At 52.6% G+C, this 19,055-nt stretch overlaps 1 protein-coding gene across 6 annotated transcripts in view; it reads right to left on the bottom strand.

Annotated features, from left to right (window-relative positions):
- Positions 1–18,962, bottom strand: part of CEP104 (centrosomal protein 104) — a 33,672-nt gene extending 14,710 nt beyond the window's left edge. For 5 of the 6 annotated variants that reach the window (XR_004628673.1, XR_004628674.1, XM_011225259.3 and 2 more), the window contains exons 1-13: positions 18,720–18,962; positions 14,812–14,937; positions 12,105–12,278; positions 11,587–11,725; positions 10,290–10,352; positions 9,913–9,989; positions 7,357–7,525; positions 6,771–6,926; positions 5,644–5,865; positions 3,733–3,930; positions 3,008–3,175; positions 2,289–2,462; positions 439–615 (exon numbers count right to left, since the gene is read on the bottom strand). Coding sequence is in view for 4 of the 6 variants with exons in the window: in XM_011225259.3 (XP_011223561.1) it covers positions 439–615; positions 2,289–2,462; positions 3,008–3,175; positions 3,733–3,930; positions 5,644–5,865; positions 6,771–6,926; positions 7,357–7,525; positions 9,913–9,989; positions 10,290–10,352; positions 11,587–11,725; positions 12,105–12,278; positions 14,812–14,924 (1,830 nt within the window). In the remaining 2 variants the exon portion in view is untranslated. The remainder of the gene's footprint in view (positions 1–438; positions 616–2,288; positions 2,463–3,007; positions 3,176–3,732; positions 3,931–5,643; positions 5,866–6,770; positions 6,927–7,356; positions 7,526–9,912; positions 9,990–10,289; positions 10,353–11,586; positions 11,726–12,104; positions 12,279–14,811; positions 14,938–18,719) is intronic. The other variant, XM_034671116.1, reaches the window with a different exon arrangement.
- Between the last annotated feature and the right edge of the window lie 93 nt (positions 18,963–19,055).

The following is a 19,055-nucleotide window of genomic DNA, read 5'->3' on the forward strand; positions in this document are numbered from 1 at the left end:
AGCGCGCTGCAGCTCCGCGTCTGGCCGAGATGCTGACTGCACGCTCAGCGCTAGCTGCCAGCACACGTGAAATCAGGCAGGAGGGAATCCTCACTCTGGCAGGTTCTCTCCCAGAACGTCTGTGGTTTTGTCAGGTTGTCCATTTCAGACGCTCTACACTCCCGTGCACTCGATGTCCTCAGTGACACCGCAGTTCTCTCTTACAGACACGGGTTCTTCAGGGTCTGTCTGCCACCACGGACCAACGTCTGCACATATGTACGGACTCACGGCAGAACGAGGAGCAGGAAGCCTTGCTCTCCTTTGTTAGATGAAACTGACTATTTTTCTGAAGTCATTCATTCATTCATTCAATAAACATTGACTAGACACCCACCATGCTCCAGGCCCACCTCAAGTGCCAAGGCCACGACTGTGTGACACCAGAGGCGCGCTTACCTTCATCACGTTATCGATGGTGAAGCCTGTGCCCCCGGTGCCCAGGTCTTTCAGAAGCCGGGCCAGGAGGCCCATCTGACTCATTGCCAGATGAGTCGAAGAGTTGGTCTTTAATGGCTGCACCAAGTAAGATGGAATAATTTGGAGAGACCTAACCTCCTTGAACAAGGCCATTTCCTATAAAAACCAACATGACTGTGTTAATTTGTACCGGAAAATGCTAGAGGCATTTAGTATACTTTAGTATAAACCTCAAATGTCCAAGGGAAAAAAGGGAATGAAAAATGGTGGTAAAATAATTTATCTCTAATAAGCTTATATTTCTATTTAAGATATAATGATTAAAAACAAAACTCCAAATCATAAAAAATAAAACCACGATCACTCAAAGATCAATGAGAGTTTTACAAGAAATGTGATCTAAAACTTAAGATTTCTCTTCTCAGGATTTCCCAACTTCAAGAAAAAGGTTTTCTGATTTCTAAAATTCTAAAATAAACGGGTACTGTTAGTCTCTATGAGATGGCGGCCGAGACGGCAGCAGTGCACAGTCGCCGGCGGCCGGGACTCCTGGTGGGCTGACGGGAGAGCATGAAGTCCCACTGCCAATGAGCAAGTCTTCCTATACTTACGGTATTTATCATTCAAGCAGCCAGACACAGAAAGAGGAATGATCAAATAAGGAAGCTTATGGGTTGCAATATAGAAAGAAATCAGTTTTGGGGGCACCTGGGTGGCTCAGTTGGTTGAGCGTGCGACTCTTGGTTTCAGCTCAGGTCATGATCTCAGGGTCACGGGATCCAGCCTGTGTTGGGTTCTGTGCTCAGCAGGGAGTCTACTTGGGATTCTCTCTCTCCCTCTCCCCCTCCTCACCCCTTCCTCTCCCTCTCTTAAGAAGTAAATGACTAAATGAAGGAACAACACACTCTCATCTTCAACGTGCCTTTTGAAAGATGCCACCTCCCCCAGATTCTGTGCCACACTGAGAGGGAGTATCTGGTAGGGCTTGAGTGTCACTTATTTTTACCTTCCTGTTAGTATAATGTACTTCGTTTTCATTCTGCCCCAGAACTCAGGTTAAAGGAAACGAGATGAGTGGTTCTTCACACTGGAAAAATGACCCCTCTGAGAAACCAGGAAAGCTCTGGAGTCCTTCGCCACAGAATGTTGTATAAAATTTGAGGAATTCATTGACTCGCTGAAGCCCAAGCACGGGCCTCACTCAGGGTAAGAATTCCCAGCACTGGGGCGCCTGGGTGGCACAGCGGTTAAGCGTCTGCCTTCAGCTCAGGGCGTGATCCCAGCGTTATGGGATCGACCCACATCAGGCTCCTCTGCTATGAGCCTGCTTTCTTCCTCTCCCACTACCCCTGCTTGTGTTCCCTCTCTCGCTGGCTGTCTCTATCTCTGTCTAATAAATAAATAAAAAATCTTTAAAAAAAAAAATTGGCATAACCTTTAAAAAAAAAAAAAAAAGAATTCCCAGCACTCTCTCAGTATCCCCACAATACCTGGCCCGGAGGAGGCACGTTTGTTGAACGAACAAAACTATTAAGATTAAGATCATTACACACTTATTATCTCTTTACCCCCAGTTGCTGCTATTCTGGTTTAGTTTTCCGTATATTTTTACTAAAAGTTACTAGCATATATTGAAAAAGAGGAATACTAGACAAGTCAAACTACACTTCAATCGAAGGCAAGCGTCAGCTCTCAGAGCACCAGCAAGTCACAAGGGGGGTCGATGAGGCGCTTAGGAGAGACAGAACCTGGTAAGGTATTCAGAAAGTCAAATAGCGTAGTAACGGGCTCATTATTTCCTGTCTCAAATTTTATGGTGAAGTTCGTACCTGAATAAAATTTGAAGCTATGACTCGGAGGCGAGCAGAAGAGTCTCCAGTCCTGGTGAGCAGAACGGGGATGGTTCTTTCTACACAGTGAGCAGTTTCAAGCTTACTCAGTTTGTGTTTAGGAATATATTGCGTAATTATCATTTTCAACAATTTCAAAGAAGCCTGAAAAACCTAAGAAAAAAGTGGCAGAAATGGCAGAGCTCCCGTAACCGCATTCCAGCGAAGAAAACGCATATACCTCCGGTACGAAGTACGAATGTTAGGTTGGAGATTCTGGCCGCCTGAAGGGCTGGGGAGGCCAACGGAACACCACCTTCTCACGTAGCGCCTGGCCTACGGGAGGCGTGTGCTCTCATGTCGGTGTCAGGACGCGCCCTGCGTTGCCCTGGAGGCCGCGCCCCAACGCTCCTGCCGAACTGCAAACGTGCAGGCAGCGTGCACGGAGGACGTGCTCACCCTTACGGCCCCTTTCAGAGCCAGGGAATCCAGGAATAACCCCAAGCTCCTCAGGTCCCCGAGCGTTTTATCGGCCGCACGGGGAAGCCGCTGCCGTTCAGAGCAGGGCGCGCGGCCGGGTGAGGACAGACTCCGCAGGCTCGTGGCTGACATTTCTCGCTAGAGAACCTTCATTCCTAGTGACACGGCGTGCTACCCCCCAGGCCACCCGACCTCCTGGGGCACCTCGCCCGGGGCCACCGGGGGTGGAGGGGACTCACCGGGGTCACTACGTCTCTGATGGCTCTTCTCACGAGAAAGACAGATGCACGCAGCGTGCTCTTCAGCTCTTCCTTTGGGCTCCCAGCAGGCGTCTCCATCAGCTGCTTATGCAGGGCGAGCAGTGCGTCCTCCCGGTACGACCATGTCTTGGAATAGGCCCCCGCGACCTGCCACAGACCGGAGGCCGGCCCGACTCAGAGAAGGCACGTCAGTGACGCCGCCGCCACCCCCCAGCACTGTGCAGTCTGCCACACAGACCTCTCGTAGGAGCACAGTAAGTATGTGCGTTTGAGGAAGTCATTTTTCTAACACGGAATTCTGAAGACCCTATTACAATACGGCAAGTAGGAGCAGCTCTGCCAAGAGAAATACTGGGAAGCTGGGAGCTAGGGAAACCCACTGGGCTCATTTCCATACGGACACACTTCCATCTCCTGTTTCGCTCTGCCGTCATTTCCCCTGGGATGGACAGGTGTTCCAGAAGGGGCAGATTTTCAATTCCAGCTCTGTCAGTACTGGACAGAAACACCCAGTCTTAAATGAACACGCATTATAAAATCTTAAATTCTTCCTTCTGTTTCTGCTGTTTTATATAATCAATAATTACTGAAAGACTCAACTGAATACTGAGGCCAAACGGACGCCAACAATATCACAAAGCTGAGGGCGCTTCCCAGCCTGCCTGCTCCCCGTTCCGCGGACCTGCACACGGCACTCTGCCTACCAGGCTTTCTCCGAGCACATCCACGGCGGGGCCGGCCTCTCTCAGGGCCTTCTCTGCCAAGGGCTCCGGCTCCCCAGCAGCACCTCCTCTGGGAGCCTCGCTGACATCAGTGTCACTCTTTTCTGGTTCTAGAGCCACTGCTGCCGGCTGCTTCCGTGAGGCAGGAAGGGGCCGCTCATCGTAGGGCACCGACTGGAGCTACGGGAGAGGAAGGGTGGCTGCAGAGCTCCCCGGGTTTCCCCACCTGCTGACACCACGTCTACACCGCAGGGCAAATGCTCTGCATGATGGTACTTTTATCAGATCGGAATAATTTATACAATAGGATTCAACTGAAAAAATCGGATCACGGTTTCCACTCCTTTCTAAACTCACTAGTAGACCCAACGGAAAAGCGGTATCGATTCGGCCTCAGTTACTACTTACCCCTAGTAATTCCAGCTCAGCGGACATGTAGCATATGAAGTAAAAGTTATTACATTTTTTCCTGACAAGACTTCTGATTTCTTTCTTAGTTTATGGCTTAGAAATAAGTATCAGGCCTCGTTTTAAATGTGCTCATTATCTGGCGGACATCTACTAAAACAGGCAGCCAAGCTAACAACCCTTCAACAGCCTTCCTGTGTTCCGGGCGGGCAGCTGTCTGCCACACGTCCCCCGTCAGCCCCGCAGGAGCTTGCTGGGCCCCCCGGCAAGCGATGGGCAACACGGACGGCCCACCTCCTGGGGCTTCCATCCACACGCGAGAGAGACACACACCTGGGCACGTACGTACGTGGCAGACTTTTGGGAAATTAAGTGAGAAGAGAGATTCCAGTCATTTTCTGAGGCAGGTGTCATGGAGACACTCACATTTAACCCCCGCTGAGATGTTAACTCAGTGTATGCTGCGTGTGCGAGTGAGCTTCTCTAGTCTAAATCTACCCTGCTATAGAACAGAACACGTTGACATGCTGACAACGGAGACATTAGAGTATCTGAAACCCAAGTGTTCAATATGACTTAAAGCAATGACATTACAGACCAGACTCTCCCGGTGGGGATGACAGGGACCCTCAAAGACGTGCACCGGGAAGCCAGCAGACGAGTGCTGTCCTCTCTGGCTTTCCTGGGCCTCTGGCTACAGCAGACACTTGCCTGTGCCCACCTAACACCCCGCCTTCTTCCCTTGAGTCTGCCAGCCACGCTGCCTTACACGCCAGCAGGAGCTCCAGCGAGGCCCTCCTTGGGTCCTTGTCATCACTCAGAGGCTGGCGTGTGGCTGATAAACTCGGAGACTCTAGCTTAGAATGGGACGCGCTCTCCCCTCACAGGTGACCACGTGCAGACGTGAAGCTGAGGGCCATGTGACGGCTCCAGCTCTAGGGTGACTTGGAACCACAGGAAACAGAGTGGAAAGATAGGAGGAAAGGAGGCGTTGAGGACACCATGAAGCTACCGAACCCTGAAACCTACGTGAACGCTTAAGTCCTGAGTGACAAAAGCCAGAAAATCCACAAAGCACAGTAACCGCACATGACTCAGTTCACACTGGGCACTTTACAAACACGGTCTCATTTATTCCTGGAAACAATCCTTCTAGCAGATGTTTGTACACTTTTATAGAGAGAAAAGTAGAGGCTCAGAAGGATGGGGTGTCCCAGACCACCGGCTGGTGGGGGCAGAAGCCGGCAGGAGGCCTGGCACATCTGAGTGCGGGCAGGGCCTCCCAGTGAGGTGTGATCACCTGCTGGCTGCGTCGGCACCCCGTTCTGGCTTCAACTTTGCCCCCCTCTCCTGGAACGTACGGCAGGAAGGGGTTCTGCAGTTGTGCACCCTGATTCATCCCCTGCACCGGGAAAGCCTTGGCACCGTGCGGGTCCTATGTGTTTCTTGAATAAACTGCATGCGATCTGAAACCCAGTTACCTACATGGGCGTTGAGATGAGGGTCTGGGGCGGGCGGTGACTGGTCCACTGTGGCGCGTTGACAGGGGCCCAGGGGATGCGCTGGAAGGTTTTCCTGAAGGAAATGCTCTGCAAACCGGCTGTCTGATGCGCTTTCTTCTTGCAGTAGAGACGGCACTGGCTGTTGGTGACGAGGACTGGCAGAGTGAGCAAGGGGCTGGAGGGGCAGGTCAGAAGGCCTTCGCATCTGGGGAAAAACGGGACACTTCATTCCCAGCACTGTTGCCACACCATTCTGGGGGACGCGACCATTTAGGAAGGCAGAGTTACAGTCTGCATCGACGGTGTCCCCCAGTCCTGTCAAAGCCTTTCAACCGTCTCTCCATGGTGGCCACGTGCCCTACAGAGCACACCAGAGTGCCAGCGTGACAGCAAAGACATGGTACAGGGGAGTACGAAGCACCTGGGCGGGACCCCAAGCCTGGCGTGGCCGTGTGCCCTGTGGCTGCAAAAGCAGAGGCTGTTCTGTGTCATCACAACATAGTTACCGTGCACCGGCCATGGCGGTAAGTGTGCCAGACAGAGGCTCTCATTTAATGCACACCACTTTTACCCCATAAACGGGATAAGGAAACTGAGGCAGAATGGGTAAGGAATGACCCTGAGACCACACCACCAGCGAGGGGCCAGATCAGAGCCCAGGCAGCATGGCTCCAGGGTCCGCACCATCCTGCACGACTGCCACGTCGGGGGGGACACCAGCTGCCTGGGGGGTTCCGAAGATCAGTGGTGGAAACACGGTCTCGACAAGCCAAGGCTGTTAGGATGATCCACCACGACACTTCCGAGGCCACCCATGGGGCGTACGTGGGGCAGGGCCGCCCTCAGTTCATTTTACCAATGAGGAAGCCAAGCCGGGGAGGAGCGGTGAGATCCCCGGCTCTGGCTCGTCACCTCCCCCCTCTGCCCTGAGTCTTCCTGCGAGCACGGGTCCAGCAGCGCCCCCACCGCAGGCCCCAGAGCTGGTGCCAGCTGTCCAAACCGTCACCGGCGCACGACGGAGCTGTGCGCACATCACATACGCACTCTGCAGACTCGCCGGCCCCGCAGGTGCGTCTCCGCGGCCCTCGGGACCGGTGCCCAGGCACCTACCGGCTCGGCGTCCACTAGGCTGTGCAGCTGCAGCTGCTCGTACACCCGGCTGCGGAACTGCTCCATCTGCTGCTTCTTCTCCTTGGCCAGGTCGTAGTCCTCCTTCTCCACCGCACAGCGTTTCTCCACCTCGTACCGCCCGAGCCGCTCTCCGACCTGAAGCACACAAGGTCGTGCTGCTTCAAATGCGCATCCGCCCCCTCCAGGGCAAAGCAAGGCCCGGTCACATAGCGCTGCCCGCCCGCGTTCCCCGCCAGGAGGAGGGCCCGAGCCCGGGCCACGCGGCAGCAGGCGCACGGAGGGCGTCTGAGAGACGGTGCGAGTCCACAGGGACGTAAACATCTATGTTTTCCTACCACTTCAGGACAGCAACGCGGCGTCTGAGGATGACGTCTGAAGAGGCTAAGCGTGTGCCTTCACTTACATCTTATTCAGGGCTCATCCGTCCGTAACTTTATTTTGCTTACCTCCTTGGACCCACACTCATGGCCGTAGCTTTTAGGGACCTACGCCTTTGCTGTACTGCGGGTCAGGACCACTGACTGCTGTCTCACACACCCGAGGAAGTTCTCTACAGGAGCAGTACCTTTTGCAAATCAGCAATAGCTTGTTTTAGCTTCTTGGCATAGTCGTAACGTTCCTTTTGGACGGCCTCGCGTTTTCTTTCATCTAATTTGCGTATAATCTGGGCAACTTCTGGATCTTGGTACATATCAAAGGCTAAGTCATCTAGTGGAGAAATATAGTCAGGTTTCCTAAAGGAAAGAAAGAAAGACTTTAGCGCTGACTTTGCCATGTGTGACAGGACGATGGTGGAGGGAGCGTTACGGGCTCGGTGCGGGAGGTATGGTCGCAGCCACGCACCCCACCACATCTGCTCCGGAGCATTCTTGCCACAGAAAGTGGAGGCTCAGAAAAATCAGGAATGGGCTTCCGGTCACCCAGCTCTTACGTGCAGGCAGGTCTCTCCGGCTGCACAGCCTGTGCTCTGGACCATTAGTTAAACTGCACTGGGGCACCGTAGCCCTTGCTGCATTGGCTCTTCCACAGATATTCTGAGTGTGGACTCTGTGCCCGGCTCTGCTCTGGGCACCGGGGACATAACAGTGCCGTGAATCATTTGTAGACGAGGGAAAGCCCAAGCCAAAGCAAACCGCCAGGCTCCACCCTTAGAGTCTGACTTGGGGGGTCCCAGGTGGTCCAGGCGTCCACGTTCGACCCAGTGCCACAGTGACCGCGAGGAGACTAAAGATGCACATTGCCGGGGCCTCAGCTCAGAGGGTCGGGCTGCACGGTATCGCACATCCTGGGCAGATCAGAATAATTCTTCCAGGAATAAAAGATCTGTTCAGTGATCTGAGTAACCCATAACTGATTAAGTATCGCCTCATTCTTTCTTTCAAATTCTACAGCAGGCTGGCAGCTTTCTCCTGGGTCTAACACTTAGAAAAATGCCAGTCTAACCACTCAACAAAAGTGCTGACAGAGAACATGTTTCAAAGTCTCTGCCGTATCAGCTACACAAAATAAGCCAGTTGTTAGCTTTGACTTAGATATCTTTATACACAGGTAAATTTTAGTAAAAACATTACTTATAAAAAATTTGGTTGTCTAAAAATCAATTGAAACAGGACACAGGACAACATCACTTTTCAAAACGATCAAACATCTCCCCAACACTTCCTGACCTCTGGAAATCAGGCTGTTTGCTTCCAGGCCTGGGGGCAGGCTCAGCCCCGGCAGCTTTGAACAGTATCAGTTAATCTCAGCAAGGACCAAACAGCAACACGCTTTGGTATTGGCACAAGATTGATTATTTTTACCTAAATATATATACTTTTAGGTCAAAGTTACTTTGCCTTGAAGTCCTAGAGATGAAAACAAAGACTTCATCATGAAAATGCTACAAAGGAAGACATGACGTCCTCTGGCTTGGGAGTCAGTTCCAGGGCAGTGGGCAGCTTCCCGAGAGAGCAGGTCTTGCCCGGCCCATGAACGCCCCCTAGTGGTGACCCTGGCTCAGCCCTGCACATGCGCCTTCCACAGACGGCTCTGCTCTCCCTTTACCTTCAGGAAAGCCCTGCAGAGGAGTGAGGATAGACAAACCGCAGTCTGCCAGCCCAGTGGGCTAACCTGGTCAAGAACTGACGTAAACAGAGTCCAAATTACCCGAAGACCTTTTACGGGAGATGCTAAAACTGACCAGTGGGACTGGCTGTCCCTGCCTCACCAGCTGGAGAAGCTTCACGGAGGACAGAGCCGAAGAGCTGTCCCAGGGGTGGTGCTGACGGACAGGGAGGGACAGTGTGGCAGTCCCCCCCCCCCCGGAAAGGTAGGGCGGGCACTGCTGTTACTGTCAGGCACGGGAGAGTCTGCAGGAGACCAAGGGGCTGTCTAGGTGAGAGGTCACTTTCCTCACTACTGTAATCCACATTTAGGGACAGCCTCTACTTTTCAAGCACTCCCTACTGACACCCACCCCGTGACAGCCAGGCTGGAGGCCCAGGGAGGCGCCACAGGAAGCAAGGCAGTCCAAACCAGTGACGAGGTCGTTCATTCTTAAGCCAGGCTTGCGTAAACTATGGAGAGAATCTCTGCGGTCACTCCGGAGCCACTGCCGTGCTAAGTGCGCACACCAGCGGACAGTGAGCCTTGCTGCCAGTGTGGCCTGCCCTGGGCCTGCAGCCCGGGCTTCATGAGGGCCCCCGGCCTGAGGGAGGCGGGAGCCACACCATCATGGTCTGGATGAGACAGGGGAGGGCTTAAAGCAGACATAAGATGAACGCACTAGAAACTGATAATCTGGGTCAATTAATTCCTTGAATTCTTACCTACAAAGTTGCCTGTGCCAATACAATATCAAAGGACGGCCGATAGATCTTTTACCTGCATGTGGGAACTTTCTAGTAATACCTGAACACACAAGAAATGGAGCGGTCTCCAAAGGGCAATAAGCGAAGAAGTGCGAAGTACAACAGTGACCTGAATCTTTAAGTGTATTTAAGTCAATCCCATCTGTGGCTTATCTAACTCGGAACTGAACTTAGAGGCTCTGGAACCACAGTCCTCTGGAGGTGACTCACACCCGGGCAATTCTGCGGAGAGTCCTAGGAGCTGACGGCTCTGGGGGGAGGACTCTTACCCAGTACAAGTTCCTTCCAGAGCTGGGTCCTCGCCGCTGTGCCCCAGATAACGATCAATCAGCTTCTCTCTAGAGGTCTTTGGGAACAAAAAGTTCTGCTTAGTGTCTCAGAGGAAAACAGGAACAACATGAAACCTTAACTAAGAGGTGGTGTGATATAAAGACGTCAGCCTGCTTCGAGAATCCCACTCTCTTGGAGAGACAGTTAAAATTCTTGAGCGAAAGAAAGTTTAATATGCTACAGCTGCTAGAAATTATCTGCTAGCTATTCAACAATTGTATAAAGATTTTCAAGATGACACTTTTTGTGCCAAAAATAATCAATCCCCTCTCGTTAGAAATACGTTTTCTTCAAGAATGAAACTTCCCAAACTTACAATATTGCTTTCGTCACTGAAATCTGCAGGGTCCCCAATGATATTTACTGCAACCAGAGCAACCTAAGAAAGAGTTAACCAGTCAAAATTAAGTATAAAATGTTTGTGATGATTTACCCCCTTTATTATAAACTGCTTGCCCATACTGTCATCAAATGGGATGATGTACAACAAACCACATAATTATAAAATGTCAAGCTATAGAATTATTATTAATAGTTACTGTAAATTATGTAAGTTAATGTTCTAATGCCTAATCCAATGGTTACTTTAACGTCTAAAGTACGTTAAGACAATAATGGCTAAAAACCTCCATGGTTTTAACAGCCTCACATCGAACCGTCCCCTCATAGTCCAGTACAGGGTCCCATCTGTTTGATCCTGGACAATGGACTGAAAGCGCGCATTAGCACAGCCCCGTTTGTCTGGGTCCGTGGCTCCCCCTTCAAGGGGAGCCCTTCCCACACCCCCGTTCCTGGAGCATCACTGCGGTGGAACTACGTGCGGGGCTATTACTGCTGGGGCCACGTGGAAACAGGTGAGCGGTCACTCTTTGGGGTCACGGTCAAGCAGTGCTGTGGCGGACCAACAACAGAACTGCACGCCAGAGCTCTCCCCAGTGCGCTGGCTGGGTGTGAAACTCTGACTTGGTGGAATGTTTGGAGGGGCAGGGAGTGACGTCAATATGCATGCTAACGAAGAGTCTGCTTTGGACACAACTGACCTACCACACGAAGCACGCCCGAAACACAACTAAAGGAAAAGACAAGGAGAAGGAACAGAAAGACGGGACGCGAGGGAGGGAGAGATAAGAATGAGGGCTCAGAGCCGGGCTGCCACCACGAAATCACATGCCCAAGTCCTAGCGGGGCTTTATCTTGCAAAAGTTTAGTGGGTTTATCTAGAAGAGTGTCACCTGACAGAAACAACACAAGCCACGTGGATAATTTTAAATTTTCTAGTGGACACAGTAAAAAATTGTAAAAAGCAGCAGATGATATTGATTTTAAACCTATATCACGACAATACTACCGTTTCACCGCATAACTGATTCTTCTCCTCCCACAACGCCTCTGAGCTCGAGCGGGCAGCCAGCCTGAGCGGCCCATCGCACTTGGGTCGGCAGGTGCCCCGCGTGCACCTGCCGCGGGGCAGCAGCTCCTGATCCCACTGCGTGGCTCCCGGAGAGCTCACGTCCTCCCATAAGAGTTACCATCTTAAAGCAAGATTCGAAATGCCTTTGCCAAGGGCGCGGGGCCCTGTGATGCTGCGAGGAGGTGGGGAGCGCGCGTCTCACCTGATTGTATATGTTGTACTTGTTGACGTGGTTCTCGTGAAAAATCAGCTTCAGGAACTGTCCTACTGCATCCACGTAGACGGACTTCAGTTCCCGGGCTTTGCAGCCCGTCTTCTCGTTGTCACAGAGAGAGACGTAGCTGGAAGGGAGAGCACATGCCAGAATCACCTGACAGAAAACGTGTGTGCCACGGAACTGGCCTCTGCTCCTACTGAACTCGCGGGTTTCAGTCAAAGTCAAGTCTCCAATGGAAAAACCTCGGGAGAAGCCCAGCAATCGTATTCTGACCAGTTCTCTTAGAGCAAGTTCTGCCCCTGGGGAGAAGAGACGAACGTGACTGGCGGTCCTGCTGACAGAGGGCGCCTCCGGAGGCAGCTGCTCGCAAACGCTGCGCACCCGGCCCACGGGGCCTCTGGCCCAGGACAGAGAGAGAGCAAGGCCGGTCCCCTCGCTCCCGCCGCTGACACGGGAGAGGCGGGCTGCAGATGGCCCTCACGAGCCCGCGGGCTCCCGCTTACCCGAGTCTTCGGAACCGCTCGGCCTGGTAGGGCACGAAGTAGCCGGGCAGGCTCTCGCTGACGTAGAACTCCACCTTACTCGGGACCATGTACTGGTGCGCGAGCAGCTGCAGCTTCCGGACGCGGCACCTCTCCACCATCTGGAGAACGATTTCTTGCGGAAACTGGCAAAACCTGAAGCAAACACGTGTGGGTTCCCGGCGGTCCGCAGGGGCTGGCGCCAGCGCCCCCGGCACGCAGAGCGGGAGCCCCAGTCCGGACTGTCCCCCCCCCCCCGCTTTTGGCAGCTGGAAAATGGTATGAAATGAAACGGTTTGAAATGAAGCTCAATGCGAGATAAACACGTCAGTCTTAAGAGGCTGTACTAGCGGGAAACACAGAGCCCAAGGACTTTGCACAGGAACCCAAACGCTTCGGGAAAGCCACCTGCTCAGAGAACCCTGAACGATGTGTGCCTACCACGGTGCGAGCACATTAACAACCTACATGAGAACAGGCTGGAGAACCAGTGTCGGCTGCGGGATCTGCTCGTGACTGAGCGACAGAGCACAGACAGTGGGCACTACGCAGGCGGAGCCGGCGAGCGCTGGATTGCTACAACAGTGGGCCGTCGAAAGCCCTGGGGCGGGGGAAGCAGCAAAGGATGGAACAGCTGGAAAGGGCCCGGTGGCCTCTTAGGTGAGGCCACCCCTGCCCACTGGCCATGCTCCCCCCTTCTCTGCCACCTCTCCCAGCGGCTCCCCACTCCACTGAGAAAATTGGCCTCAGACGGCGCTGCTCCCACTGCTCCCTGAATGGAGCAGCCTCCCTGCTGGTGCCCCAGCCCCCACTCACTCCCCCGAACTGCACCAGAGCCTGCCTGCCCCCACCCAGCCTTTTCTCTTCCTGTCACTCCCATCCACACACAAACACACTCTAGAACCCCCCCATTTTAAGAAACCCTTCCTGTGACCCCACATCCTTCTCAGCTCCCATGCCACCACTTGGCTGCCCTTGGCAAACCAGCACAGCTCTCTCATGCACCCCCTCCCCAGCCTCCTCCAGGGCGCTTGGCCCGTGTTTTCACAGCTTACTCTTGCCAAGGCCACCGCTGAGACCCATGATGCTGTGTGCAAGTGTACTTTCCGGTCCTGGCTTCACTCAGCCCATAGGCCTGAGCCCTTATGACCTTAGGGTGTCTTCCCCTCTAACCAGGCCTGCACTGCCCCTGGGCTGGGTTCCAGACTCCTCCCTCTCCCTACATTTACCATTGGGGAGCCTATCAGAACCTGGCTTTAAAAACCTGCTTGTCAAGGAACCGCAAGTAGACATCACCCCAAGTCCAAGTCTATGACCTAGCTGGTGACTTGACATTTCCATGCAGTCACCTGGAAGGCATAAGATATGACAGACAAAACAAACTCCTGACCCAGCCACCCTCCCCCATCCTTCACAGCCAATCTCCTCGGCCCCCTGCTTTGCCCACCGGGCAGCAGCAGCGCCACCCCCCTGGGGCCCTCTTCGCCCACTGCTGCGCCACGAGTGCCCGGTCTCACACAGCACGACAGAAACAAGGAAGGAAGAGTGCACAAAGGAACACCAGGCTGAGTGTACGAGAACCCACACAGCCTGTGTCTACCTCCGAGGGGTGTGCAGGGGTGCTGGGGGAGGGTGTGTGGTGAGGAGGGGCGGGTGAGCTCAGATCAGATGGCTTCTCAGCCCAGGGACACCGTCACCTGGAGTTTTCAGAAATGAAAAGCTTGTAAGAGAAGTGCACTTGGGGCAGGAGGGCAGCTAGGACAGGCTTGCGAGACGAACACTGCTCAGTCTCCCATGGTGGGCAAGTGTGGCTTCAGGCGTGTAAGATATTTACCGCTCTCAAACTGGCCTCATGTTATGAGCACATGTTATGAACCCTGGTGAGGTCATTCCAAGCATAAAGGCACTTAGTGACCGATTATGAGAAAAACCCTCCGAAGCGGTTTAAGGAAAAGACAATGGACAAAATTTGGAAGTTGTATGCCTTTTAAAACCCTTCAAAAGATGGGCCTAGGAGTGTGTTATTCAAACGTAGTTTATCGAGCTCAAGCGTGCATCAAAGCTGCCCTTCAGGGACACTAAGAGGTGACAGGACGGTGGGGAGCGTGAGAGGCAGGGACACTGGGAGGGGGTGGACCGGGATGGGGAGCTGGCCTCACAGGCAGGAAGCCTGATCAGGCACTTGGGCTCCTGAACACCTATGACTGTACCTTTGGTGAAGACTGAACACCTCTCAGGAAAAGGCTTAGTTTCAGAAAAATACTAACTAGTACTATGTTTCTTAAGTAATGGACATTTTAAAAGGTGTACATATATTGTAGACAAACATTTGAAAGAGACGTTCCTGGTTAAAGTTTGGGGTTCATGAAATCTCACCCACAGAAGCACGGTTGTGAAACTAAGGAGCTCGGCACAGAACACGGATGGGAATGAGGCTAGGGAAGACGGCTAACAACCCTGCGCGGTCCCTTCTCCTCCCTCTCCTCCGTAGCACATTTCTTCAGTGAACGTCAGTTAATGTTATCGGGGAATAAGGTCCAACAAATTGTCTTTAAAAACACTAAAAGAAGGAAATAACCCGTCCCATCACTGCATACACGGCGTGTGGTTCTGAGGCCTGAGTCATCAAACAAGCAGAAGCACGGAATGAAGGCAGCCCGCCGCCCCAGCCCACAGCCGCCCGGCTCACCTCGGTGACCTCCAGCCGCTGACGGTTGGTGCGTGGATCATTAGTTCCCGGGCGCTGAAGCCATCTTCGTGTCCAGAGGAGCTGACGACAACAAAACCAATCTTGTGGGGCATCCTGGGCGCTGGGCTGTTGATAGGGCAGGAAAGACTTCTTTAAGATAAAGGAACTTGGTAACACTTTACAACATAGAACGTGTTAGCTCATGCCTTGCTCATAGACAAAATAATTCACAACGTATCAAAATTTTCCCATCACTTTCAACGAATCCAGTTTTTTTGTTAAGTGTTTCTCCCAGGAGCCTCTAACTACTTCAGGTTCCATTTATCTTGGCTTTTTCCAAATATATGTCCTAAAAATTTGACCAGTGTTGTGGGTTGAATGGTGTCCTCCCCAAAAGAGAATGAAGTCCTAACTCCCAGTACCTGTGAATATGAGCTTTATTGGAAATAGGGTCTTTGCAGTGTAATGGGGCGAAGACGAGGTCGTGCTGGAGTAGGTGGGCCCCGACACAAAAGCACTGGTGTCCATCTGAGAGACAAAGACGTGCACCCAGACAAGAAGCCAAGCCCAGGAATGCCAAGGATTTCTGTCAGCACCAGACGGTGGAAGAGCCAGGAAGGACCCTCCCGTGGAGTCTTCACAAACAGCACAGCCCTGCTGACACCTGATTGCGGGTTTCTAGCCTCCCGAGTACATTTTTGTTGTTCTAAGTCACCCACTTTGTGGCACTTCGATATGGCAAGACCAAAGAGTTTTGTTAAGATACAAACACCAAGTTTTTTTTATATTACTTAAGAAACCAATACAACAGGTATGCTAAGAAGTTATAAAAAAATAAGAGGGAAAGGGGCAGTTTAATCAATAGCACGGTGACCGCTGAATGCAAAGGCACGGCCCAAGCAGGGAGGGCAAGACTCCAGGGGGATACACGCCAGGGGCAGATGTGCGCCTGGGCCTGCTTCAGATATTTAAATAGTGGTTGGATGAACTTTTTACGTCATTGTTGAGTGAACAGTCCATGGCTGAATATCATCTTGAGGATGGATGTCGTGACGTCTGGTTTTGCTTGCTCGACACCCATCCTGTCCTGGTTTGAAAACAGCAGCTCAGCGGCAATTTCTGCCCGCCCCACTCCCGGGCTCAGTCAGTCTGTGGGCTCCACGTCCCTCCTCAGCAGCTGTTCAGGGGTGGGAGCATGAGAGGCGGGCCCAAACGGGACCAACATGGCTCTATCCCCGGACTCTGCTGGGGCTACAGGAAAGAGAAGCCTTCCTCTTGCTGGGGCTGTAGCTGTAGAATATTTCCGGGGGCTACTGGTGGCCACCAGCGGGGAGGTCCTGCCGGAGAGCAGGCTGACACGGGGAGACAGCTGCCTCGGGAACCCAGAGGTTCAGCCACATTTAAGGCCCAAACTACCCATAAACTTCTGGTTATTTTCCAGTTCCTGAGCCAGTAAAATTCCCTTTCAGTAAGCCAATCTGAATTAGCTTTAAGTATCTGCAACAAGAAGAGTCCTCACTAAGATAGAAAATAAAGAATTCTCCAGAAAGTTCTCTGGGACAGGACATACTGTCAACTGAGATCCTGAGTGGAGGCAACATATAAATATATCCTGCATGATTTTGCGTATTTTAATATGCTTGATGCACGATCTAGATCTTTTACTTTCACTCGAAACCTCAAATGACCTACATCAATAAATTAATTCTTGGCTGGTACTTGCCATTCTTCTTCGAATATATGAACAAAAGCATTACTAACAGAATAATAAACCATTATTAAAGATCATAATTTTTGACACGAGCTTGCTGAAGGACGTCACAGTATAGCAGAGGAACACTAAAGGAAACTCACTCAGAAAATAAAGGCGAGCAAACGCCAACACTGAATGAGTGTGACTGCATGCAGGGGTGCTGCAGAGCCCCACCTGTGCTCCCACCAGGAACGGGATGTGTCGTCCACAGTGCAGCTCCTTCCACGAGCTGGGGCTTTCAGCCTCCACTTACCCTGCACTTCCTCCTCCCCACTTCCGTCCATCACGTGCCAAGTCTTGTGGGTCCTGCCTTTCAGATGACTGACTACGATTGAATGCACTCTTTTCCATCCCACTGTCTTTTCTACTGGATGACCACGGACCGTGGCCAGGTCTCCCCACTTGGAACACTCCCCCCGACTGTCCTGTGTTCCTCCTCAAGCACAGCTGGGGTCATCAGTATCTGTACCCTAACTCAGAGCTCTTGATGTGCTCCCTGTCCAGGGCTGAAGGGTCAACTGTGTCCTGACCCAACCTGCTGTTCGAATTCTGAAGTCCAGCCAAACTTAACTAAAGCTCAGTTCTCTCTCTTCTGAACTTCTCAAAACCTTCCATCATCCTTAAGAGCAGAGCCCGTTACTTTCTATTCCACCTTGAAATTAGTAGGCATCTACTAAGTATTTTCAACTAAACGTGATTATGTATCTCGAAATTCTAAAATCTGAAATACCATTCACATTGCCCCACTTGTAGTAAACGTATATTCCCTTACATAGCACTCTTGCTTGCAGATGGACCCTACCTATAAAGCACTTACTGTGTGCCAAGGACTGTCCTCAGCCCTAGACACATACCTTCATAACAACTCTGACATAGGTTTGTTGTCACACAACTTGAGAGATATGGAAACTGAGGTACAGAGAGGCCCATGCTCAAGTTTACACAGCTAGTAAGCCACGTAGGCAGAGTATTTTTAGCTGGTTGGGTTCCAGAGTCTCTGATCTTGACCAAAACCCTCTGCTAAGGTTCTAAGACTTAAAATAGGACCTTTGAAGTCCAAACACAGGTTGTGTTCACTATACGATATTGCCTCAAAAATTCAAAACAAAGTACTGGCATTTAGTAACAAGATAGGAGACATGCCTGGGCACTGTAAAGACAACATTATTAACTCACTTTAAGTAGCTGAAAAGGATTCCTTTTTGGCCACCCTCTTCCAAAGCCCTTCCACCTTGTACCCTAGGGTCCCCTTTGTGGAAACCTTCAGGAGTGTTACATGATACTTGAGATGTCACTAAAGGACACTGCCATTAGACTATAAAAATCACCACTAACATTTTGGGAAAGATCAAAGCTCTGTTGAATACTCAGCTATTAACATGCAGGACCCCAAGCAGCAACTGCTGTCCACGGCTTCCTTGCTACGCCTGCTAGTACCTGCACGGACCAAGGTAGCTCGGGGTTCCTTCACCAAGTCTATCAACGTGTACCTTTCCAGTTATGTATCAGGATTGCTGACATCTATGAATTAAACAAACAATTCAGCAACTTCCCAACATTTTGCTACAAGACTACGAGACAAACCTTGTTTCCATTTTTCTTTTTATGGACACCTAAATGTTACACGAGTAAATAATTTTTGGTCAAGTAATCTTAAAGACTGAAAGTGCCGCAGAGCCTATCTGAAATTGAATAGGAACCAAAGAAAGATTGGGGGAGTGGGGGTGAAGAGAGGAGCCGAACCTGCACAGGGGCGTAACCACATTCTTCACTCGGGTCAGGCAGGGTTCTGGGTCATCTGTGCGCCCAGAACAGGGAGGTCCGGACGGGCGGACAGTACCTGACGGTAAATCGGCGCCGGCTGGAGGCCACCGCAGACCGACCTTGGGCAGTGGCGGGCGGCGCCCAACGCGGCAGGGGCACCTTTTGTACTAGCTCCCCGCCCCCGGCCGGGTCCGCGGCCCCCCGACCGCGCCCACCCCAGTAGGCCCTGCACCCTGGGCCCAGCCCCCGGCCCCCGATTGCCCCGGCCGCGCCCACACCCACACCCGCCAGGCCCCGCACCCCGACCTCCCGGCCCTCCGACTCCCCGGGCCGCACCCACAGCCACCAGGCCCCGCATCCCGGGTCCGCGCGTTGTCAGGGCTCGGGGTACCTGTCAGGACCGAAGGCCCGCCCGGACCTCGGCGCCTGCACGGTCCTCAGGGCTCTCCGCCGCCCCTTGGCAGCGCCTTCTGGAGCTCAGGCGGCGCCTCCTCCGTCGCCCACCGCCCGTCCGCACCCCCGAGCCAAAGCGGCGGTGGCCGCCAAGGAGCAGCCCCGGCCTCCTGCGCCCAGCGCCAGGGCCGCGGCCGTCGCTCTCATGACAACCAGGCCGGGCCGGGCCGGGCCGCGCCTGCGTACAAGGCGGGGCCGCGCCTCCTCTTCCCCGAGCCTTCTGGGTAATGAAGTCTCTGGGGGGCGGCGCCTGCGCAGAAGACGGAACCGCGCT

The sequence above is a fragment of the Ailuropoda melanoleuca genome, chromosome 11, assembly GCF_002007445.2.
Source record: "Ailuropoda melanoleuca isolate Jingjing chromosome 11, ASM200744v2, whole genome shotgun sequence".
NCBI lineage: Eukaryota > Metazoa > Chordata > Mammalia > Carnivora > Ursidae > Ailuropoda > Ailuropoda melanoleuca.